We start from the raw sequence: 26,332 nt of genomic DNA, 5'->3' as shown, positions 1-26,332 counted from the left end.
GGTAGCTGATACAGGTTTATTGATGTAATATTAACTGTTCATTCTCGTTGAAAATAATCAATTATATTTTATTAAGCAAGAAATTATATTTTTCCATGATAAATTTTCATAATTAAGATGAAATATTTTGTTAATTATTAATTCTACATTGTTAAAAGACGATCTGGCAAAGCGAGAGAGAGCGCTATCCGCTTTGTTGAATGATAGACAAGGATAGCAACATCATTGCTAATCAAACACTGCCATTATAACGTGGACCTCACTATAGCATATAAATCGCTTTCAGGAACTTATACAAATACTACTATAAAAAAGACTGGACAATACAGGTAGATAAAATACATTACACAGGAAAAACACATGACTTGGTAACGTTTACAAAATATTTAAAACCTTAAAACTCTGCATAATTTTTCCACAAATGTAAGAGTTTCTTGCCGAACCTGTACATAAGAACTTATACTACAATACAGTTACTTCAAGTACATAATCCCTTTAGGTATATACTACCTTTAAGTACATAGTCGAACTAATGAGCACAATAAATAATTATTACATTCTATAAAATGAACAAAAAAAATTGAGAAATAAACTCAGTCAACAATTTTTCTAATTCGTTGATAGACAGCACAAATACAAATAGTTTGCAGAACTTTATAAACCATAAATTTAAAATTTGAGCATTGAAAAGTTCTTAAAAATTATTCAAAAAAATTATTAAGATATAAATATGGTGAGGGACGCATTTTAAACAAAAGTGTGCATTGAAAACATAATATTTTTACAATAGAGTGCATAACATTGAAAAAATAATCAAAAACGTTGATTGATTAGAAGGTTATAAACAAGTGCAGTGAGTAGGAATGTAAACAACTTCAATTGTAAATAATATTTCGGAACCTCCAGTTATATTTTTGAATAAATACAAATATTGTATTATTTAATATTATAAGTAGACTTCGATTTATTTAAATAAAAATGTCTTGCCCCTTGATTTATCAATCGAACAAAATATTTGAAAAAAATCAAGTTTCAAAATTGGCAATTCGATGCGAAATTTTCAGCTAAGCTAGCCTCCGCTAAGAGATTCCATCAACCAAAAAATGTTTATAATTTTTTGTCATAGTCATTCAATCTCAGCTCATGCATGAAATCAAGTCGGTAAAACGCTGTTTGCAGAACAAAAAACATATGATTCTCATTACAGCATACTCTACTGTAATGAAACCATATGTTTTCTTTACAGCTTCCTAGTTCCGAAATAGGAACAGCAAAACTGCTACAAAAAACACCTTCAGCACTCCAGGTGGAAGTTTTGTCAACTTCCACAAAATTCAGAATTTGTAAACTAGGTTATGCTTATAGAATGCATGTAGTAACTTCAGCACAAGCAGGTAATGTTTTCTATTTCTCAATTACTCTTCTTTAGATTATTATGACAAAAAATAGTGTACGTTACTTGGACCTGAATGTCTTTTGCAGTGCTCGGCTAATGCCTCGACTAGAAACATCGTTCTCGCCTGCAAAAGGCCCCTTCCCGTCCTTGTGACGTAAGATACTATTATTCAAAATATTTCTCACATCATTATAATATCGTGAATTTAAAATTTGGAATGAGCCTACATATTGTTATGAAATATATGAATTACTGTACCGTATTGTATCAATTTTGTATAACTTGTAAAATTGGTACCAATTTTTTTGGAAATTATAAATATACCGCAACCTGTACACTTTAATTATTAATTGTGGTTTTATTTTTTACACACAATTATTTTTTATAGAAAACAAGAGTAATAATTCAAATCTTATCCAAATACAAGGAAATTTCATAGAAATTCAACTCTTCAAAACTGATTTTTTGAAGAATTTGAACTACACTGATAACTACATCTTTTATAATTTTTTTTTTGTTAAACAAAACAATTCTACAAAAACTTCTTCCAATTTAACAGAAAAAATGGCCGAAACTACTGTATTCTTCTATTATATTCTATTAAACTGCACCATATAATTATTGAGTTTAATGTATTATTAGTAACCTACAAACAGATATTTAACAGAACTCAATCGCAAATCTAATAATTCATTTTAGTATTTCAAGTATTTTCAATTTTTTCATAGTGTGAGATTTACTTGAAACTGTCAGCATTCCTCAATGAATAGCATCAATGCTTCCCATTTATCCAATGCTGACAGTTTCAAATGAATCTATCACCAAAGTTATAATTTGATTTATCTAGCGATTAAATGAATGCTTGGTATGATATTTCATTGTTTTCTTGAAACTGTTATATTTTTTATTTATTCTCAACTACGATTATTTCAAGTTAAGATAACAATAATAGGCTTCTCAAAGTGATATCCTCTTCAAACTTCTAACATTCCTTATAAATAACATCAATTATTATTTCAATTCAACGAGTGCTAATCGTTTAAACTTAATTTCACTTTGCTGATCAATCTTTGTACAAACTCTGCTAAAAACAAAACTAATGCCCGGTTGCAGAGTTGTTACATAAAATCAAATATAGCTAAGTGAGACATAGTTTAAAATCACTGACATAAATGGTTGGTCATTGCACAGTCGTTTGCCGAAGCCCATTTAGCTATATCTCAAATTAGCATCACACATAAGTCACACTGTAGATCTATTAACGTTTTTCCGTATACACTTCTATCCAACTAATGTCTTGGAATCGGGAAAGTTTCAATCGACATCACTGTGAACAGACCTAAAAGACCTCACATAAAATTGATGAACAATGTGGTGACTCTTGGCTTTTGGCGAGTTTTCTCACCATATTTAGCGATTTGGAGGCTATAAACAACTTGAAAAAACATAGGGAGAGAAAAAATAATTTACTTATATACAGATGGATTTTCGTAAACATCTTTAAAAAAAAAGCTATCACAACCTCTAAAATGCATTTGGCGAGAGTAGATATTGGATTTAACAGCACGACTTCGGGCCCATAACTTAACTGACCGTTTTTAGCTACTGGAGACAAAAATAAGCTCTTTCTGACGACTGTGCAACGAAATCATGTGTCTAATTGGGCGTTTTTAGTTTTATGGGAGCTATAGTTTACTTTGTCATCTGTGCAACAGAAAGTGAATTTATGGCTTCGTAAATGAGTTAATTGCCTGTTTTTAACTTTATGTGACGACACTGCAACCAGGCATAAATCTTTCAAATCTTGAAATTTAAAATTTTCTGCTTTAAAATCAACTTATACGAACATTCTTTCAACTTTTGGAATTTATAGTTTGAAATCAACTGAACCTTACATTTAAATTTTCGACTGTATAACGGCCATATGCACCAACGTTTAACGCTAAACCACGTTTAAATTCGGGGTTTAAACGAACAGCTGACATATCTCCGTTTAACTGAGTATGGCTCAACTCGAAACTAGAATCGATTGGTCTGAGTGACACTTGGAAACACATGCTCTCGACTAGAGTCGAGTCTCTTCTCGACCTGAATCGCTTAAGTGTGAGTTGAGCCTATCTGCATACGGGCATTAATCAATCCAATTTCTTTTATTAACCTAACGTTAATTTTTTCAATTTGAGCCACGTTTACACCAGAGTTAACTACAAAATGCTTCTTTTTCCGTCCTTATAAATTCTACCTGTTTAAACAGACCTTTACAAACTTATGATGAACACATCATGTATTTGCCAAGTTACGTTCAATCTAATATAAACTATAAGGACGGTAAAAGAAACATGACTCACATGGCCCACCCACGTGTAAACCTGGCTTAACAAACAATTATCAATTACCTTTTGAAACGAATCTTGAGATGTATATATGCAAACTAATGGTCATTTAATCTTTTGAATAGAATCCTAACTTTTCAGTTTTCAAACTAACAGAACCTTATCTATTATCTTTTGAAACGAGTCTTGAAATGTATATTTGCAAACTAATGGGCAGTTAACCTTTTGAATCGAATCCTAAAATTTAAATGTTCAAACTATTACCTTTTGAAATGGATTAACCATAATTATTCTGCCTCATAAACCCAACAAAATAAGCCTTAGCAATAATTTATAATAAACGAATCTTGAGATGTATATTTGCAAACTAATGGGCAGTTGACCTTTTGAATCGGATCCTAAAATTGCAGTTTTCAAACTAACAGAACCTTATCTATTACCTTTTGGAACAAATCTTGAAATGTGTATTTGCAAACTAATGGGCAGTTAACCTTATGAATCGAATCCTAGAATTTAAATTTTCCAACTATTACCTTTTGAATTGGATCATCAATAATTCTGCCTCATAAAACAAACAAAATAAGCCTTAGCAATAATTTATAATAAGCGTTGTTTTGCACAACCTATTTCCACTAATCTATGACAGCTATCAAAATACACGCTTCGCCTAAAATATATCAAATAAATACTCAATAAATAAACGGACTAGTTCAAGCTCACACTGGTTATTATCAAAGTGGCACTTTGTTCTTTCCTTTTCTCTTCCTACTGCCTTCGTTCTGCCTTTTTCATCTCATTCTTGGCTTTTGTGAGGCACTTTCATCTGCATTTCATTTTTTTGGCGATGTGCAGCAGCGCCACACTCGTCAAAATGAAAAAGCCGGCTGGAATCGCTGAAATTATTTGGTTGCTGATATCTGAAACTGATTAAAACAACAAATTGAACAAGGCAATCTAATGGAAAATATCGAGTTGATACAGAAACACTGATAAAAAATAATCAAATGATAAGACAATAATTTATTTATTTATAAATTTATAGATACAATATCATTATTAACTATAAATGATTGGGAAAGGAATAACAGGATTAAAGCCCAAAACGGTTTCTTTCCCAAATTTGGAAATTCATCAAGATTAATAGAGAAAAAAATACTTATAATGCGATTCACTGCAAATTGTCAACGTTGGGGGAATAGAGAGCATTCGTGCTATTCATAAGAAATTCTGACAATATTAAGTTAGCCTAATTTCTTATTTCCTATCCCGTACGTGTCTAAGGCAAGTTTTATTATATTATAGACTAGCAACCCGTTTATAGACTCCCTATTATAGACTAGGTAACCCGTGGTCCGCAAGGATCTAGAACTTAATAAACTGAAAACTTGACGTAATAAAATATTGAAGAATTTCAAATAGGCCAATAACCATCCTCGGTTTATTAAGAATCTATACGCAAAATTTCAAGTTAATCAGTCCAGTAGTTCAGACGTGATAATGCGTCAAACAGTTTTCCTATCCTGTACGTGTGTAAGCTAGTTCTTTTCTTTACTAGTAGTTCTGTGAACAGTAGACCTCACGCAGTATACTCATCCACAAGAACCTGATTGAAACTATAGACCTTATGGAAATACAGCAATAAATTAGCTTCTCCACGCGTCTGTGTAATCACTTGTCAGCTGATTTATGATGAATAATTCTATAGCATGATTTTAACTATAATATTTGCTTATGAAGGAGGCTCCTTTTTCCTTTTATATTATCCTTGAAATGCAAAATTTCCAAAAACCTTGTATATACGTCGACGCGCAATTAAAAAAGGAACATACCTGTCAAATTTCATGAAAATCTATTACCGCGTTTCGCCGTAAATGCGCAACATATAGACATTTAAACATCAAGAGAAATGCCAAACCGTCGACTTGATTCTTAGACCTCACTTTGCTCGGTCAATTATAGTATAGATTATAGTAAATCTATAGTGAGACTGTGTTATGTTATGTTTTTGAAGGGACGGATTCAAGTATCCAAAGGTTCAAAGAACCACACACGTTAACCGAAGCTTAATGTGTGTCCCAAGTTTATTTAGTATGTTAGTGTCCCAGATGTTGGAATCCGCCCTTAATAGTTAGATGTATTATTAGCCATACTGTTAGCATTAGAAGTCATTCAAGGAAACCAAAATCTGAAAACATTACAGTGGAAATGGAAGCATACTTAACCTTACTTCATGTCCAATCGGAATATTGTATTTGAGTGAAATATTCTGATGGAACAGATTTATTGTATATTCAATCACAGGTTAAATATTAGATTGTTTTCAACATGCTTCAGTACAAATGCATGGGTTATAAAAAAAACAAACATATACAGTAGGTACAAAAATAAGTAGGCTAGACATACAGAGTGTCTGAAAGTCACTCCCTATTTTTATACAGCTATAATTTCTTTATTTATGAATTAGGACTACAATTGTTAGATAGAGCACTCCTTGGGATTATGTTTAACACCAATTTTCATTTCTTCAGTTTAAAAAGACCCCCTCTCTTGACTGTAGAAGAAAGAGCCAAAATAGCAGCTCGTTATGAGGTCTGGGGATATGTGGTGCGAGTACAAAGGTGGTGGAGTGCTGAACGAGGGATCCATGCAACAACACTGGATGCAAAAACTGTTAAAAATTCTCATTTAAAATTACTAACAACAGGAAGTGTCGCAGATGCAAGACATTCAGTAAGACCATCAACGTCAAGGACAGCAGAGAATGTTCACAGAGTTTGTGAAATGTTCATGAGGAGCCTTAGAAATCAATGCGTCAAGGATCTCGAGAAAGTGGTCTTTCACATTACTCTGTTGCAACGATTCTTAAGAAAGAACTCAGTTTTTTGCATCCAGTTTTGCATGGATCCCTCGTTCAGCCCTCCACCACCTTTGTACTCGCACCACAGATCCCCAGACCTCATAACGAGCTGCTATTTCGGCTCTTTCTTCCACAGTCAAGAGAGGGGGCATTTTAAAACTGAACAAATGAAAATTGGTTAAACATAATCTCAAGGAGTTCATTGTATCTTTTTATAGTATACAAAAGATTTAACAACAGTGCGGAACTATAGTGATTAACAAGAATAAACTATTAATGCAATAGTGAGGCCCACGTAATAATTGCAGTGGAGAAAAAGGTGGCAGATTTTGAAGAGATCCTACGTAGCAAATGAAACAGAAATACAGCAATTACACCAAGTTTCAACTAAGACTAGATTAAAACAATGTTGCCTATTGATACTTTAAAATATTCGAATGCTTAAAAGACTCGTACAATACTATAAAATAACTGATTTTAATTTCACAGAAGGAATAGAATAGAATGACTCATTTATTTTTGACGTAGCGAAGTTTGGACATTAATGTCCACTCTATCACTTAACCAAGGAGTGATTAAACTCAAATAATATAACTTGAATCAATTGATTTGATTTGTGTCTTTGCAAAAGTAAATGAATAAATAACACTACATGGTTTGACTGCTTATAGACCTATACTGGATGGATAAAACTACATTCACAGATGGAAATAACTTTGATATTGCAATTATTCAAATACTAATGAATAATTAATTATTATTAAACGGAAATCCAAATTAAATGCTGTAAATCACCCCGGAGACTTCTGCTACTGCAAATATTGACAACAGGGTAAACAGCTAGATGGAAATTCGATGAGCGGCATAAGTCTTCGGGGTGATATACAGCATTTAATTGGAATTTCGTTTAATAATAATTATTCATTAATTAGCATTTAACAAATGAAACTTCCAATTTATTTCTATCTGTAGACTGGCTGGCCGCTATTGGCTTCGTATAAAATAAGCGCTGCTATCCAGAGATTAGCAGTTTGATATTAGGGTAAGCATTCCTGACCGGCAATTAGTAGGTACTGGGTTTGATTCCTGGGCTGACAAATAATTTTTGAATAGTAGCGCTCATCGAATTTCCATCTAGCTGTTTACCCTGTTGTCAATATTTGCAGTAGCAGAAGTCTCCGGGCTGATTTACAGCATTTAATTGGAATTTCGTTTAATAATTTAAATTTATGGGTGTGATGTATAACATTTGATAATAGTAGCAGGACTATAGTATAGGACCAGTAACTATGAAGATGTGCAAAGCAACTACAGTATAGAAAGTAACTAAGAGCTGCTTTAAAAAGTAACTATAAAAAACTTACGTATGGAATCGTTGGGTACAGTCTTAAGATCCCAGCCAAGACTTCGTTCTATGGCCATTTTCCACGCGGCATATCGAACGTCTTTAGCTGGAAAATAAAGGAAAGCATAAAAATGCGTTTAATATGTCAGGCGAAAATCTACCTCAAGGTAAGTTTACTAAACAAAATGAATTTTTGAATAAATGAATGGATTTAAAGCTTCACAAAAAATAATATAAGGTACTGCACTTAACTAGACTAGGCTACATACATGAAAATTCAGGAATTGCTAATTTATTTTATTGAAAATAATCACGAAATGATTTCCTTATTAATGATATTTTGAATAAAATGCCATCATTGTGATAAGTTCTAAATAGTGTGTTTGTCTTTTCGGTCTCAAAACTTTATAGTATTTTCAAAGTTCAAAGTTTTCTGAATATTTGTAATTTATTTAATTCAATTTAGAAGTATTTTTTAAATTTTAAAATGATTTTTGTGTGTTTTGAATTGTAAATTGAGTGTGTAATTGAAGAATGCTGAAGTGCCACATAACCTAGCTACATTTGGACTGTTGTATAAATTAGAATTGGAACCGTTTTGGGCTTATAAGCCTGTGGTACTTTTCTGTAAGTTGTGTAATTGTCATTGATTAAATAAATAAATATTTGAGTTTTGAATCAAATTTAATATTCTATTCAAGAATTCTTCAATCCTCATCGTTTCACAAGAAAAAAGTACCATTGGGTTTTAAGACATTTTCATTCTGCCAATGGCCATTTTCAAACACAACGATTTTGCGACGACATGACACCGACACGATGTCGTTCCAATGTCGTGAGGATTGAAATTACAGTGTCAAAGCTTTCACAACCCATTTCGTCTAATTGTTGGGTGAACTGGGTGACACAAGCTTTTAGTGGGTCAAGTGACTCTATAGTGAGGTCCACGTTATAATGGCAGTGTAGGAAGATAGGAGGAAAGGGTTGTCAGCTGATACTGGTATATCATATTTTATTTGTCAAGAAAATATATTTTTAAAGAAGTAATAATAAATTTTCATGATTGAGATTAAATATTTTGTCAATTAGTTGAATTTCTACATTGTTGATAAACTATCGCAAAGACAACATCGCAAAGCGTGAAAGAGATAGCGCCATCTGCTTTCATAAATGATAGACAAGGGTAGCAACACCATTGCAAATCACACACTGCTATTATAACGTGGACCTCACTATATCCTTGTCTATCATTCAATAAAGCGATAATAATAATATGATATCACGAACAATACATGATGTTTGAGATTTAATACCATCTTCGGTGATGGATGGATGGAAGGTGTCGTTGGGCACGGCGTGGATGTTATGGATGTCCCACACCTTGATGCCGTCCGCGCACCCGGCCGCCATAGCAGCGCCCAGCGCCGTCGTTTCAGTCATCACCGGGCGCACTGCAAAACAACACACATCAGCACATCAACATCACACAAATCAATGAACACACTAAACTCTACAACTGAAAAGCTAGAAATGACAAAAAACTCACAGTCTATACTGCTTTTTGTCTGCTCAAAGTAAACACATATTCAATTAGAGAACATACTAAATCAATTAATCAAATAATTAGAGAACATAGATTAAAATTTACAACTGTAAGGGGCGTTTCACAGTGTAAGTTTAAGCTAAAGCTTAAACCAAATCTGGATTTTTTAGTTTAAACTAAAATATTCCGTTTGCGCAGTATCAGTTTAAACTCTGTATTGAGTTTATACTCTGGGAAAGTTTAAACCTCCAAAACAGGAGGTTTAAACCAAATAATTTGGATTAACTGGACATCTGTAAGATTTGATGGGGAAACAGCTAATAGTAAATTATTTTTCGACGTTTGTTTTTAATGCTTCTGTAGACGATAATTATTTAGGTTATAGTGAATCATTATTGATCGAATTGACAGGAATTGATAGAAGTTTTTGATGCGATTGATATAGCACAGATAAATGACTGCGAAGAAATTTTGGAACTGAGAAAAATTGGGCAAAAGACAAATCATTAAAATTTCTGGGATGATAGAGACTTTTTTAACGGTTTTGCTTGAGTAAAGCAAGTGTCAATTTAATATTTGATTGAATAAACCACTTGATAAAGAATAAGACAATTTTTATCTGTGGTCTTTGAATAGAAAACATGTTTTTAATAACACATAACTGAGATATTTTGCTTTTGAGAGATTTTCTAATAAACAAGAAAGACCGTAGTAGATTTAAGTATATTTTCCTAATAAAATGAGGTTTTTATCTTACATTCTGGATTATATTTTTTGGTGCCAACTAAAATATAAGTTTGTTTCTAATAGTAATATAGCATTTCATCATTTTTTGAATAAGATCGCTTTTCACTTTTATTACCGTACAGCTTACAGCTCTGTGGATTTTGAACCAGGAAATAGTAGCTAAATAACCTCAATTTACTGATGGTTTGTAAACAAATAGCAAATTTCCTGTAAAAATTACCCTTCCTGATATTATAAACGATTACCAACTTAACACTAAACTAGTTTAACTTAAACTGGATTAGTAAATGCACTGAGAAACCCGATTGAAGTTTAAACTTTCAGATTAACTTAAACTCGATTAACTTAATGGAGTTTAGCAATCTATACTGTGCAAACGGCCCTAAAGCTGCATACATACTTATTCTCTGCGCGACAATCGCGCGTTTCTCGCTAAGGATTTGCAAGGATTCGCTAAGCCCTGCGCTCATAATCTATAATACAATAAAGAAAAGAAATGGTTTATACATGTATAAGAGATAGGAAATATACGAATGACGCATCATCACGTCTGAACTGATTAACTTGAAATTTTGAATATAGATTCTTATATTTAAAGAGGATGGTTATAGGCCTATTTTCAATACTTCAAAATTACATTACGTCCAGTTTTCAACTAAATTCGTCCCAATGATTCCTAACAGATTAAGCGGGACTTGACAAGCATCATCTGTTTAATCTAATAGAATTTATAAAGACGGCAGAAAACCGTACGTCCAAAAGTCAATGTGTGTGTAACTACACAAAGGCTCAACTCACACTTAACTGACTCAAGTCGAGAAGAGACTGCAACTCTAGTCTCTTCTCGACGCAGCGTGTGTTTCCAAATGGTGACACTCAGACCAGTCGACTCTAGTCTCTGCGACGTCACCATTAATAATAATAATAATATAATAATAATAATAATAATAATAATAATAATAATGAAAACACATGCTGCGTCGAGAAGAGACTAGAGTTGCAGTAAGTGTGAGTTGAGCCTAAGAGTCTACCAGCGTTACATAGCTTCACGAAAAATAGCTACTAGGACCATCGTGTATTAACAGTGAAATTTGAAACATAAACACCCTATACCATGGGATATCTTCTTATGCTATCTTTTCTCTACCCGGCCAAAACCGTAATAACACTAGTCGACAGTGAGTTAACAAGAAATCTGCTTGAAATTTGGAACATAAACGAACCTATACCATGGGATATCACCATAAATGATACAGTATCACCACACATGATACAGTATCAACACAATATAAAAATTCAGGAAAGGAGAAGTTTTGGGCTGTGTATGTTGGCCCTTCCCTAATCATTTTAATGAATTGTGTTTTGTGAATCATTGGATAGATAAATCAATAAATATGATACAGTATCATCTCAAATTGATACACAACACCATAATTTGATACAACACTTCCAAACTTTGAATGAATCCTACAAACCATGGGATATATTCTTATGCCAGGTTTTCTCTATGGTGACGCTGATCGACAGTGTTAACAAGAGTGAGTTAACAAGAAATCGGCTTCAAATTTGGAACATAAACGACCTATATCATGGGATATCACATGTAACAATTCTAACACCCAGTTCACATAGGTTGATATTATTAGAACAGCGGAGTTGTTCTAATAAATATGTTTGTTATGGGATTTTTCCAATAGATTGAGATTGTTTTGGTGAATTTGCGTATTTATTTAATAACTATCCTATAAAAGTAGCAGGGCCCAGGACCCTTAAAACCTGGTGGTGGCAGCGTTACTGAAGAGCACTGCCATGCTCGCCACACACCATAAATGATACTGTATCACCAAACATGATACAGTATCAACACATTGTATTTTTTCTTTAGGTCTACATTTAATATAAATAAAAATGTAAATCTGAGTTCCCTTTAAAATTATTTTGTCTCAACATGTTTCGATTACTAATGCCACTTCCAATTTCAAGTGATTTGGAAATAAATAAATACTGATGGAAGTATAACCCTATTTTTGATAGATTCCAAATTTAAATCCAAAATTTACAGTCCTAGTTTATAAAAGCATATTGTAATGGGGTAATTGTTATTGGTAATTGCGCTTATATTAGGTATGATATTGAGCTGGTATTTAGGGTTGTGAGAAAAATCAACTAATTCAAAGTTGACTTAATAAAATTAGCTAGACATTATGGTAATGAGCTGCTATTATAGTAACAATGTATAATGGGGGAATCGCTTGGCTTGCGAGAGGTTAAATTGATCTAACTCTATAACTCATGAGTAAAGGAACTATAATTTAAAAGAATAAACAAAACAAATAATTTATTGGAGAACTAAATAATCGATTTAATTTAATTGAAAACTGAAAGTTTCAATAAAATAAAATATTAAGAATACCTTTTGAATAAACAATAGAATAATAATTACAGGATTTGCCTTCAATAAAAAATATATTGATAAAATTGATAATATAAGTAACTTACTGAACCAGGAAAATAGTGTCTCTTAACAGAAGGGAAGAGCCGGGCCCGATTATCTGCTGTAGATAGTTCCAGGTCCTGTCCTCGTAACCGACTGCCAGGAGGCATACATTTTTCAGTCCAATTTTACTTGTCATGAATTTTCACCATCGTCGACACTTCTAATTTTTAAATAATAGATGCTCTCGGATTGTGAAAATTCATGTCAAATAATCGGCTACATTAGAATATGAATATACTAACATATGATCAAAAATAAGAATCTTCCATCAGTATTTATTTATTTTCAAATCAAAATGGCATTAGTAGCCGAAACATGTCGTGACAAAATAATTTAAAAGGGTACTCAGATTTGTATTTTCATTCATGGTATCAACACAATATGATACAGTATCATCTCAAATTGATACATACACCATAATTTGATACAAAACTTCCAAACTTTGAATGACTTCTACAAAACATAGGATATCTTCTTATGCAAAGTTTTCTCTATGATGTGTGATACTGACCGACAGGTATACCGCACAGGTCGGCCTGTGTCTGCATGACATAGTTGTTGATTGTCATGCCGCCGTCGACGAGCAGCCTCGTGAGGGGTATGCCACAGTCGGCGTTCATCGCCTCCAGGATGTCACGTGTCTGAAAGCACACCGCCTCCAGTGCCGCCTTCACTATGTTCTCCTTCGACGTCTCCTCTGTTATGCCGCAGATCACACTGCAAAGCCACAACACATCAATCAGATCACACTGTGCAGCCAAAACACATCAATCAGATCACACTGTGCAGCCACAACACATCAATCAGATCACACTGTGCAGCCACAACACATCAATCAGATCACACTGTGCAGCCACAATACATCAATCAGATCACACTGTGCAGCCACAACACATCAATCAGATCACACTGTGCAGCCAAAACACATCAATCAGATCACACTGTGTAGCCACAACACATCAATCAGATCACACAGTGCAGCCACAACACATCAATCAGATCACACTGTGCAGCCAAAACACATCAATCAGATCACACTGTGTAGCCACAACACATCAATCAGATCACACTGTGCAGCCACAACACATCAATCAGTTCACACTGTGCAGCCACAATACATCAATCAGATCACACTGTGCAGCCATAACACATTGAAATTTGAAGAACACTGTGGGAATATCGGGATTACGGTGGGAGTGATAGCTCTGGGTGAGTGCCAACATTTCTAGCTCATAAAACTTTTCACCCGACCTATACACTAATTAGTGATCATTTGTTATAGTAAAATTTATAAAGTTAGCAAAATCTTATTGGCAGGTTATTTCAAATATGCTGTTCAAATATGCAGGTATACAAATATGCTGTACATTTTATAAAATGTTATTTCTACAGAAATAACCTGCCAATAAGATTCTGCTAACTTTATAAATTTTACTATAACAAATGATCACTAATTAGTGTATAGGTCGGGTGAAAAGTTTTATGAGCTAGAAATGTTGGCACTCACCCAGAGCTATCACTCCCACCGTAATCCCGATATTCCCATAGTAATTCATTATTCAATAGGAATTATAAATTCTAATCACTGCTTCAATAATAGGCCTACATTTTCATAATAATTGAAGTTTGACATGGTAAACTATAGTACACTATAGTAAACTATAAACTAGGCATTTTTCCTACTTTCTTTCATTTCAGCACACCCCGCCTGTTTTTTAGTATTTTTATTAGAGATTTGTATTGTTTTTTATTTGTATTGTTATTGTGTGTTTGTGTTGAATAAAGCTATTGAGAGATTGAATAATTTCTTAGTTTTACATAATTTATAAATAGTCCACTAAAGATTTAGCAATAGTGCAGAGCTAGAGAAGAATACAGCTATCTGCTTTGTTTAATGACAGACAAGGATAGCAAATGAATGTTGATCAGGTGAACCTTAATGTAAATCTTACTATAAATCTAAAAATTTTGAAAATATTCTAACTCCAAAAAAAATATGTTCATTTTATTTTCAGTACATCTCAATATAGAAAGAAAGTGCAAAACGTCAACGTTTTCAAGTGTTTGATAGATACATATCTATCTTATACAGATCTTCATATTTACATTTTGAAACATTTCTAGTGTTGTGGGCAAAGTTGAAGTAATAAGATCAATTCAACCCAATATAATCCAACTTAATATTTGATCACTGACCCCCTAGCATCCTGGCGCCAGTAGGGCGCATAGAGGCCGGAAAAGGCGGGCACAAATACCACGTGACCAGTGCTGCGGGCGCGACCCGCCATCCCAGCTGAGTCCTCCACACGCTTCAGCAGGTGCAGGTTGTCACGCAGCCACCTGTCACGCAGAAACACGCATGCAAAATTCAAAATAATCTATTGTTAAGAACATTTTAAAATGTTACAACAACGTCAACACTACAAAACATAGAATAACAATAAATACATCAACTAAACAATTCCCAAAATCTCAATGTTTGAACGTGTAGTACCTAATTTCAATAACCTACTTTTAAACCTATAGTGAGGTCCACTTTATAATGGCAGTGGATAGAGATAGGAGAACAACAATTTTGGCTCGTTCTTCCACAGTCAATAGAGGGGATATTTTTAAACTGAACAAATGAAAATTGGTGTTGAACAAAATCTCAAGGAGTTCATTGTATCTTTTTATAGTGAAAAAAGATTTAACAACAGTGCGGAACTATAGTGATTAACAAGAATAAACTATTAATGCAATAAAGAGGTCCACGTTATAATGGCAGTGGTGAAAAACGTTGCCGATCCTCTGTCTTGTCAATGCCTTCTATAGACCGAAGCTTATACTGGTTTATTAATGTTATTTCATTCTCGTTTAAAATAATCAATTATATTTTATTAAGCAATTTTCATAATTAAGATGAAATATTTTGTTAATTAGTTATTAATTCTACATTTTTAAAAGACGATCTGGCAACAGAGCAAAGCGAGAAAGAGATAGTGCTATCCGCTTTGTTGAATGATAGATAAGGGTGGCAATACAATTGCTAATCAAACACTGCCAGTATAAAGGTGCGTACAGATTTACGCGCCGCGAACATGATCAATTCACTTTTAATCAGCTGATGCCAAGCTTTTTATAAATGTATCTTACCGTTTCTGTAAAAATACAGATATAATCAGCTGATTGAAGGTGAATTGCTCATGTTCGCGGCTCGTATATCTGTACGCACCTTTACGTGGGCCTCACTATAGCAGCATGACCCTACACTACAGGCAACATGACTGAAAAAAGGAAATATAAATAAGAATAGTCACCCCTTGGGTTGGATAACTCGCTCATAAACTCGTTCTATTTAATCTTTGACACCGCAACTTTTATTATAACCGATTTGGTGGAAATGATGGAGACAGGTAGTATTTCTTTAGAAGAATAATTTGACGATAGGTTTTATTGGGGATCCCATTTGAAATGAAAAATAACTCTGTTGCAACATCTTTGACCCTCATAAATGAAACCAAATTCATTCCTTTTAATTGGAAAAAGGTCGTGTGATACATGATTTCGATACAAGAGAAAATGAATGAAGGAAACCGCACATTGATATCTCAACCCGTATAAATTTGTTGATGTAATAGTTGTGAATTATGTTGTATAATATTAACCAACTGAAATCATGTGCCAGCAATTCATGTCCCACATGTAATGAATGAATGACTATTAATATTAACTAACTGAAATCATGTGCCAGCAATTCATGTCCCACATGTAATGAATGAGGGACTATTAATATTAACCAACTGAAATCATGTGCCAGCAATTCATGTCCCACATGCAATGAATGAGGGACTATCAGTGTGATAGCTTCCAAATAGTCTCATCTGATGTTATGAATGAATGGAAAAACTGTAGGAATAATAATTGCATACAATGAATTTTTCAGTTGAATAAATGATAAATCACAACAAACTTTTTCCTTATGCACTTTCAATGTTATTTTTATATCCTGAAAAAGGACGACGGAGTGAGTCAAATTTGTTGCCCAACGAACTTAACCTGTAGAAAGGTTCGAAGAATACGTGTTCAAAATTTGAAGCTGATTGATAAATTCTTTCTAAAGTTATTACAGAACATACAAACAGACGGACAACTTCTTTAGCCATCAGTAAGTCAAAATTGAGAACTCGCTGACGCTTGTTCAATAAAGGTCGAAACATAGAGGAGCGGTGAAGGTAGAGTGTAGCAGAGAGTGTTGAAATAAAGCATGTCTCCGCTTCCTTCTACCCTAGCTTCGCCGCTACACTACTAGTTCTGTGAACAGTAGACCTCGCGCTCAGTAAGTTACATTGATCTGTTGTTATGTAATAGGTCTAAGGTCTAAGATTCAAGTCGGTTTGGCATTTCTCTCTTAATGTTTAAATGTTTATATGTTGCGCATTCACGGCGAAACGCGATAGTAGATTTTTATGAAATTTGACAGGTATGTTCCTTTTTAAATTGCGCGTCGACGTATATACAAGGTTTTTGGAAATTTTGCATTTCAAGGATAATATAAAAGGAAAAAGGAGCCACCTTCATACGCCAATATTAGAGTGAAAATCAGACTATAGAATAATTATTCATCATAAATCAGCTGTTTAGTGGACTATAATATTATCCGTTCAAAAACATCGAACATCTTGAAAATGTATCTTTCCATCAACACTAGTAGACATTAGTTGACTATAATCATAGCCACCTCTAATACAAGGCCGCGGCCTACGATATTACAATGTCGCAGTGTAGGCCTACAATCTAATACTTGATTGGTGAAAAAGATCAGCTGTTATTTTTTTTAATCTTTTTCACCAATCATGTATTAATCATGTATTATTGGGGCCTTGTGTTAGAGGTGGCTATGATACTACCCGTTCAAAAACATTGAACATCTTGAAAATGTATCTTTCCATCAACGTTGTAGAAGGTTGCAGCCAGACCTGTTAACAGCGCTCACACTCACATTCCGGGACGACACATCACGGTACGATAGGACAGAAAGCTCTATGTTTATTTAGGATTTTTTCTAGACATTTTAAATTGATAAATTATGTATTAATTTATGAGAAAACATAACAACAGGTCAATTTAACTTACTGAACGCGAGGTCTACTGTTCACTATTTTTTATTTAAATAAAGTGGATTTTTGACAGCATTTGAAGTCTCTTTAATTATGCAAATCGTTGAATTACCTCATAGCAACGCCGGCAATAGCTATTGAGCCTTCCAGTGCGTAGATAACAGGTGCCTTTTTGCCCAGCTGATAACCAACAGTTGTCAACAGGCCGTGAGTTGACTGCACAATCTACAAACAAATCCATTTATTTCAGGATAAATGTAGAACATTACAGTATTTCAAATTTATATATATTTTAGAAATAGTACTGTAATAAATATACAGAATTCAGAATTATATTAGGTTGATTCGCCATCAAATTGTTTTTTTTCCGTTAGGGCTACTCTTGAATATAAATTAAAACAGAAACATGTTGTGAATAGAAAATTGTAAAAAGGGTACTTGAATTTCAATTTTTAATTACAGGATTATGAGAGTATCATTCTATAAATAGGAAAAATTTCAGTATTTACAGAGTGAGATACTCTACTATGAATCCTCAGCCATATTCTGAAATATATTTGAAAAACATCAGGAGATACGTGGGAGGAATAACTAATTTGAAGAATATCTATCAATAAAAAATATTAAGTGCCAAGAAGTTTTTTATTCTTTAATGTTTAGTGATTCATACAATAAGTGCATCATCAAAATGATAGGGAAAGAAAAAATAAGGTAACCTTGCGCTATTCCTCTCCCAAATTTAGATAAGGTTACACATAGTCCGAAATAAGTTAAGTCTTGTAGTTGTTCACTTCAAAAAATGTTCAGTCCTTAATTATTTTCACTGTCACCTAGTCATGGAAATATATATGAATCATATATGTATCTCATATTGATCGGGATTTTAGAGTTTTTAAATTAAAAGTACAATGAACAGTATTTTGTCTTTGATATTCTTTGTCATCGACAGAAAGATTGTTTATTTTATTTGTTGTCAATATTAACGTTAGCTTCTCTCTGTTTCTAATAACAAACGTGCCGCTTGTGCGACAGATAAAAATATGTACTTGAAATGGCTTTCATGTTTGGCATTGACTGAGTTTATATTAATACCCAAAATTTAGCTTTTGAGGCAGAGTCGTTCGTTAGGACTGTGAGTAAAGTCCGGCTGTTCTGGTGAAAAGGATAGATTTTGCTCTTGTTTTATAATACAGTTTTCCTGTCGCAGTTCGGGCAGTTTAAAGAGAATTGTATTATCGAATAAGACGGGATCTGAACCTATTTCATTAGATCAGTTATTTGATTTTTAACTAATAATTAACGTCGCGTTTCAACCAGTGAATACCAAAGGGGAAAGCCATCTTCAAAAGGTAGGTATTATCCTTTTTGAGTTTTCTTTTTATATTTTCCATAACCACAAAGATTGTATCTTTAGCAGCAGCGAGTAGTTTCCCCATTAATTTCATTTTCAATATTGTTTTTTATAATAAAATTAATCTTGTTTTGTTTTAATGTAAATATGTTAAAGACTCATCAAATTATATGGTAGATTGGTCACCTTTTGTTTTATCTTCATAAACACCAAAACATATTACATATAGTAGTTCTTTTCCCTCCTTACATCACAAAGTAGATTTTAAAATGTAGATGCTTCAAAACCAAACATAGAAAAAAAAATTTTGAAGTTGTTTGGAAATATTTGAAAATTTTATTGAGTTTCAAGTAAACATACAACTGAGTATGATGTTATGAACATTGAACTGGAGCTTTTTATAAATAGTAGCTTCTTAGAAGTAGAACATACTGTCATGGTTACACATACAGTATCACGTACAATACGCATGTACATGTGATATAGATTACGTATTCCTTTATCGATAAAATTCTGGAAGCAATTTTACATTTTTTGAGATGAGGAGTAATAAAATCGTAAGTTAATAGTGTGAACATGCTCACTTTATTGCATTCAATTTGACAGGAGAGCAGAGAGCTAAGGACACTGAAATTTATTGTTCACACGAGAATAAAAAAATGATATTAATTGGGATAATTAAAGAGAGTAAATTAACAAATTAATGACTAAATTAATGACTTATTATTGACTAAATTTGATTATTTGATGATTGAAATTGATTCTTATCAAGTTTAATGATCAATTTATTATTAGAGTATAAGGGCCAAGCCATACAAAGCGTTCTTTCAGACGAGTAGGCAGGCCAGAAAGCTCTCCGATTGCCTGATTGGGTTGGCGTTCAGAAGTCAACTGATAATTGGCAAATCAGAGATCTTACTGCCCTACCGACTCGCCTGAAAAACGCTTTGTGTGGCTTGGCCCTTAGAGAAGTAAGGAATCTTACCAGTGTACCGGTATTGTATAATAGGAAACATCCGGTGCCGTATGTATTTTTGGCCTGACCCTGTTCAAAGCACATCTGTCCCACTAGAGCTGCTTGCTGGTCACCTAAACACTACAAAGCATACAATATATTATACAAATTGTAAAGAAAAAATATTTTTAAAATGTACATTTGAAGTTACAAAAGTTATCTCTTTGAATTTCATGAACATGATGATTAGGATTTACAGGTATTGCGAGGTCCACGATATAATGGCAGTATTTGATTAGCAATGGTATTGCTATCCTTGTCTATCATTCAACAAAGCTGATAGCGCTATCTCTCTCTCGCTTTGCTCTGTTGCCAGATCGTTTTTTAACAATGTAGAATTCCTATCATATTAAGCGAGCAATTTCTGTATATCTGTTTATATTTTTATATCTGGTTATTTATGTTCAACGGATCTCGAAAACGGCTCTAACAATTTTCACGAATTTGGAACATAGTAGGTTTATGATATAAAAATTCGATTGCACTAGGTCTTATCCTTGGGAAAATTCGCTGAACGACATTAAAAGGAGTAATAATTCATCCTTGGCTGAAACAGCTGAGACTTTCTTCGTCTGTGGATAGTAAAAAGTGAGCGAATGATTCAGTAGAAAATAAAAATATAGCATCCCCGAAATCATAAGCTGACGTATAGCCAGCTGTAAAATATAAACACGATCGTTTTAGAGAATTGTGTTCTGTTTATCAATAAATAAAAATCTGGTGTGGTAAACTCACACAACTTTCCTTGCTCATTGATCTATAAGCCTCATTAACGAGGATAATTTAGGGAATAACATTATGCCGATTGGCGGCTAAATAATTAAAACTACGATTATACTATTGTGATTGTGTTCAGAGTACATTTTCCTTTGTTTGAATTATGAAATTTGAGGATTTTTTAAAAGTTGTCAAAACAGCTGTTCTACAAATAAAATAATATCGACATGTGTTCTTGTGAATAAACTGTTCTACCTACCTACCTCACGCACGAGAAGGAGGTTACAAAGTAAATTTCTCAAGGATGGGGTGGACCCCCTGTTAATTTCTCAGGGAGGAGACTCATGCCAGTTAATAGAGCTGGTATATAACTATACAGGGTATGAAAAAAATCGGTCAAGTCATTTTTGAGAAAATCGTGATAGAAATTTAACAAAATTCATTCTTCTCATGAATATTACGGAGCTCCTGCAATTTTCCCAGAAATGAGACTCATGTCAGTTGATAGGGCTTATAAATTTCTATCTAGGGTATAAATTTGAAGAAAATCGTTAGAGCCGTTTTCAAGAAAACCGTGAAAAACATATTTTTTTAGCAATTATCCGCCATTTTGAATTGAATTTTATTGAATTTCTTATTGTCGGATCCTCATGGTATAAGGACCTTAAGTTTAAAATTTCAAGTCAATCAGTTAATTAGGAATGGAGTTATCGTGTTCACAGACACACACACACACACACACACACCCACCCACACAGACCAACACCCAAAAATCATGTTTTTGGACTAAGGGGACCTTGAAATGTATAGAAAACATGAAATTGGGGTACCTTAAATTTTTTTGGAAAGCAATACTTTCCTTACATGTGGTAATAGGGCAAGGAAAGTAATGAATCGTATAGAAAACATGAAATTAAGGTACCTTACATTTTTTTGGAAAGCAATACTTTCCTTACCTATGGTAATAGGGCAAGGAAAGTAAAAATAACGAGCGAAGCTCGGTGCCCCGATATTAATAATTAATTAACAAAATATTTCATCTTAATTATAAAAATTCATTATGAAATTATTGAAAAATATGATTTCTTGCTTAATAAAATATAATTGATTATTTGAAACGAGAATGAACAGTTGATATTGCATCAATAAACCTGTATCAGCTACCGTCTATAGAAAGCATTGACAAGACAGAGGATCGGCAACGTTTTTCTCCTATCTTTCTCCACTGCCATTATAACGTGGACCTCACTATAGAATACTCCGGCTGACGGCTTCGGCCAAGCCGAAAGAACTTTTTTTTACTTTATCAAAAAATAACATATTATGTTTCAATTCAATTTTTCAATTTCAATTTATTTTCCTTTACACACATACATAAAATACAAGTAATATTAAATTACAACAAGAATAAACAACTAGCAAAATTAGTACAAAAAAAAACAAAAATGTCCGTACAAGATGCTAATTCAGAATTTGGTGTAAAGGGGTGGGATTGAAGCTCTTCCAACTATGGTTACCCATGTACTAGGAAGGCTTTCAATCCTTGAGAGGGAAAATAAAGGATTAGGAAAAAAGGTGAGGTGAGATGATAGGATAGTTAATTTAATAAAGAAAAATAAATAAAAAGGTCCACACTAGATTACCAGATTACCAGATTACTAGATTCTCTTCTAAGTGAGAATTATAACAGCCCCCCCATACGGATATACCATACTGAATTATGGACTGGACCAGTGCAAAGTAAACCATTTTTAGATGTTTTGAGTTCAGAATTTTTTTTGCTTCGTAGAATTTATAGGATAGATATCTCATTCTTCTGCAAATAAATTTTATGTGTATGTCCCACTTCAAATTTCATCTATTTGGACACCTAGATATTTGGTACTTTTGACTCTTTTTATAGTAGGGCAGGTGCAGTTATTGTTGCAGTTTGAGTGGAGTTTCAGATTTAAATTCCCATCAGGTTTACCAGTTGTATTGAATGCGAAGGTGATGTAATTGGTTTTTCAATGTTCAGGCTCAGGGTGTTTCTGTCCAACCAATTTTTTATGAGCAAACAGTTCTGTTCTGCAATTTCATGTACCCCAGTCCAAGATTCCCCATGGAAAATAGCTGCAGTGTCATCTGCGAATGATATAGTTGTGGCGTTTTTTAATTTCAGCTTTAATAAGTCATTGACATATAATATAAAGAGGATTGGTTCCCTGAGGCAAACCGTAGGAGGTCATTTTGGAGACATCAGTAAGTCCGTCGATTGTTAAAGATTGGGTTCTATCTCTCAAGTAGCTCTTTATGAGTTCTATAAATATTCCCCTAAAGCCATATCTTTCGAGTTTATTGTAAAGAAAACTATGTGGTATAGTATCAAAGGCTTTTTAATATCCAGGAAAACTGCTATAGATTTGTAATTGGAATTCAAGTTTTGTGAAACAGTATTAGAAAATTCAATTAACGGATCTTCGGTACTTTTCGCAGTCTGGAATCCAAATTGATTCTTATCAATTATTTTATGCTTGTTCAAATACACAACTAATCTCTTCTTTATAATTTTCTCCATGATTTTTGCTAGATTACTAATAAGGCTGATTGGTCTGTAGTTACTTGGTCCAAGGGATCTCCTTGCTTGAATAAAGGTTTTATCTTGGCGGTTTTGAAATGTTTAGGGAAGTAGCCTTGTTCAAAGCATTTGTTGAAAATCACGGAAAGCGGCTGTGAAATAGTGTGGCTTATATGTTTGAGTACTGTGTTATTGAGATTATCGAAATGTTATTCCAAAATCAGTATACTGATTTTGTATACGGAGTATACGGAAACTATATTTCAGTGAAATGTTATTTTGAAATCATTTTTCAAACGAGGTGTTTTTGTGAATGATTTTTCATTTTCTCTTTTATCTGAATTATGTTAATAAAGTTCTATTCAATTCTATTCAATTCTATTCACTATAGAATACATTACACGATGTTTCAAATACTCTACAGTGTAGAAAGTTTGACAGACATCCTCGATCCACTTTGTAGTGTCAGAATTGCCCAACACCAAGGCCCGGTTGCACAAAACCCTGTTAAATTTTAATCATGCTTAAATGCCACGACAACTAATCAGAGAAGGCGCTTTACCACTTTTTTAAAAGAAAGCTACTCTGGTTGGTTGTTGTGGCTTTTAATCACGGTTAAAATTTAAAAAGCTTTTGTGCAACCGAGTGCAAAACTTTGAATAACACCAAGTTCCGATTGCACAAAAGCCGGTTGAATGTTAGTTTTACGAGAAGCTAACAGTTTGAAGTGAATCTCATCACAGTAGTAATAATTGAGCGAACGAAGCAAGTTCCTACTGATGACTGGAGCCATTGTCTGTTGGTGGATTTGTGTGTGTGTTTGACGATATATAAGTTTGTTTGTATGCTCGACAGTTACTTTGATATTTAATCAGACAACTTGAGCTGAATCTAATAAAAAAAATTGAGAATTTGTTAGTTTTCTTATGTGTTTGAAATTACTTTAGATTGATTTAACCTTTAATCAATCAACTTGAAGTGAATTTAACTGTGAAAATCTCATGAATTAGAAGTAAACGCCTACAACCATCAGAGTATCTAACAAGAATTTGATTGTATGATATGAGATGTTTTGGTATTTCTCCATAATTGAAAGAATAAGACGTTGATGCTGTTAATAAAAATATAAATAATAGACAATTTCTTAGTCTTTTTCATTCAATAAAAATATACATCTAAGTACCTTTTTTAAAATTTTTCACTCATTTTTTTCGGCATCATAAAGCCGAAACATGTTGTGAGTAAAAATTTTTAAAAGGATACTTGGATTTATATTTTTATTTATATTCAAGAGTAGCCCTAACGGGAAAAAGAGACGTTGATGATGTATTGATTGGTTATCGGATATTGGATCGAGAGGTTGTATTGATCGATTAGTTGTTTAGTCAATACAAGATCAACGTGTTATTCTTTCAACTATTCTATATGAATTGAAAATAACAAAAATAATTAGCAAAACCAGTACTCACTCCCGAAATTGGAAGACCTAGAAGTGCACCTGACGTAATGTGGCCATAGATTTCAGCCGAGCTCCTTATTTCGGGCAGAATATTTTCGGGAATACCAAAGAACCTGAAATTTGAAACACAAAACTTGATAAAACCAGCAATATTGGAACTTCTTGAAAACTAATCGTGAAACAAACTCAAACGCAATAGAACAATACAAGTATATAATGTATTCTAAGTTCATTGAAACAATCAATATAAGAACTTTTTCACTATTAAATTTAGTAAACACGTTTGCTTCGTGTGACTGGATGTGAAAATGTTCAGTAGGTGTAAGATTCAATCACTGAATATTATTACAAAACGTTTAATATTAAAATGTATAATTGTGTAAAACTTGATTGGAAAAACCATCAGGTAGAATCACCGTACCAATTTTCGGATGGAACCAGAATAAACCCTTACTATGGAATATCCAGGTTGGTTTGAGGTCAAGAAGAATTTATCAAGTCACTTTAAAGTGAGATGTTCGCTTAAATTACTAGATAAATTAACAAATAATCTATGTTGGATATAATGTAGGCTACAATGAATTTTTAGTCCTGTAACCCTATTAATGTGTCGTATTTTTTCTAATAAAATAAAAATACCGGGGGACCGAGCTTCGCTCTCGAGTATAAAAGCATAGAAAATTTGTAACGAAAGATTGAATTTATAGTTTATATTTATTTATTCATTTTCTGAGTCGTACAATTATTTCCACAGTTATATGAGGAGGCACAACAGGCTTATGCCCAAAACTGTCCTTTTTCAAATTTATACTACAGTCCAAATCAAAATCTAGGTTAAACTACTATCACTCATCAAAATAACAATTTATCCACACTTCAAAAAGCAAACTCATCATCAATTACAAATATATATACTATGAATTCGATTTAGAATGATATATACTATGTTTGCTACAATATTAATTTGTTAATATACTATGTACTATTCTACACTAACAGCATCTAGTTACTATTTTTGACTTTCTGAAGTAAACATGTTTTCTAAAAAAAGAAAAATAAACGAAAATAATATGTAAGCTTTTCTTGCTGAACTTTTCTTCTCGTGAGATCAGCTGGATGATCCCTCGCATGCAGTTGTTCACTCTCTTCCATTACGGTATTGACAGACGACAAAATTTCCAGCTGTATTTCCAAGGACGTATTTATACTTTTAATGTCCTTCAGCGAGTTATCCCAGGGTTGAGACCTAGTGCAATCGAATCTTCATATCATAAACCTACTTTGTTCCAAATTCCGTGAGAATCGTTAGAGCCGTTTTCGAGATCCGGTCACATACAGATATATATGTATATAAACATAAAAACATCTAAACGTAAAAACAGAAATTGCACGTTTAATAGTATCGGAATGTTATTT

At 33.2% G+C, this 26,332-nt stretch overlaps 1 protein-coding gene across 1 annotated transcript; it reads right to left on the bottom strand.

Annotated features, from left to right (window-relative positions):
• Window positions 1-2,372: 2,372 nt before the first annotated feature.
• LOC120350584 (glycerol kinase-like) lies at window positions 2,373-25,029 on the bottom strand (the record flags this gene model as incomplete). The annotated part of the gene is given in 8 exon segments (XM_039424698.1): window positions 2,373-4,652; window positions 7,951-8,037; window positions 9,245-9,382; window positions 13,230-13,435; window positions 14,915-15,058; window positions 17,930-18,042; window positions 20,154-20,264; window positions 24,927-25,029. Coding segments are annotated over 8 exon segments (1,006 nt in total), but the record flags the coding sequence as incomplete, so codon positions are not given.
• Window positions 25,030-26,332: the final 1,303 nt, after the last annotated feature.

Source organism: Nilaparvata lugens, chromosome 3 (genome assembly GCF_014356525.2).
Source record: "Nilaparvata lugens isolate BPH chromosome 3, ASM1435652v1, whole genome shotgun sequence".
In the NCBI taxonomy this organism is placed as follows: Eukaryota; Metazoa; Arthropoda; class Insecta; order Hemiptera; family Delphacidae; genus Nilaparvata; species Nilaparvata lugens.
This window is presented reverse-complemented; position numbering and strand designations above follow the sequence as displayed.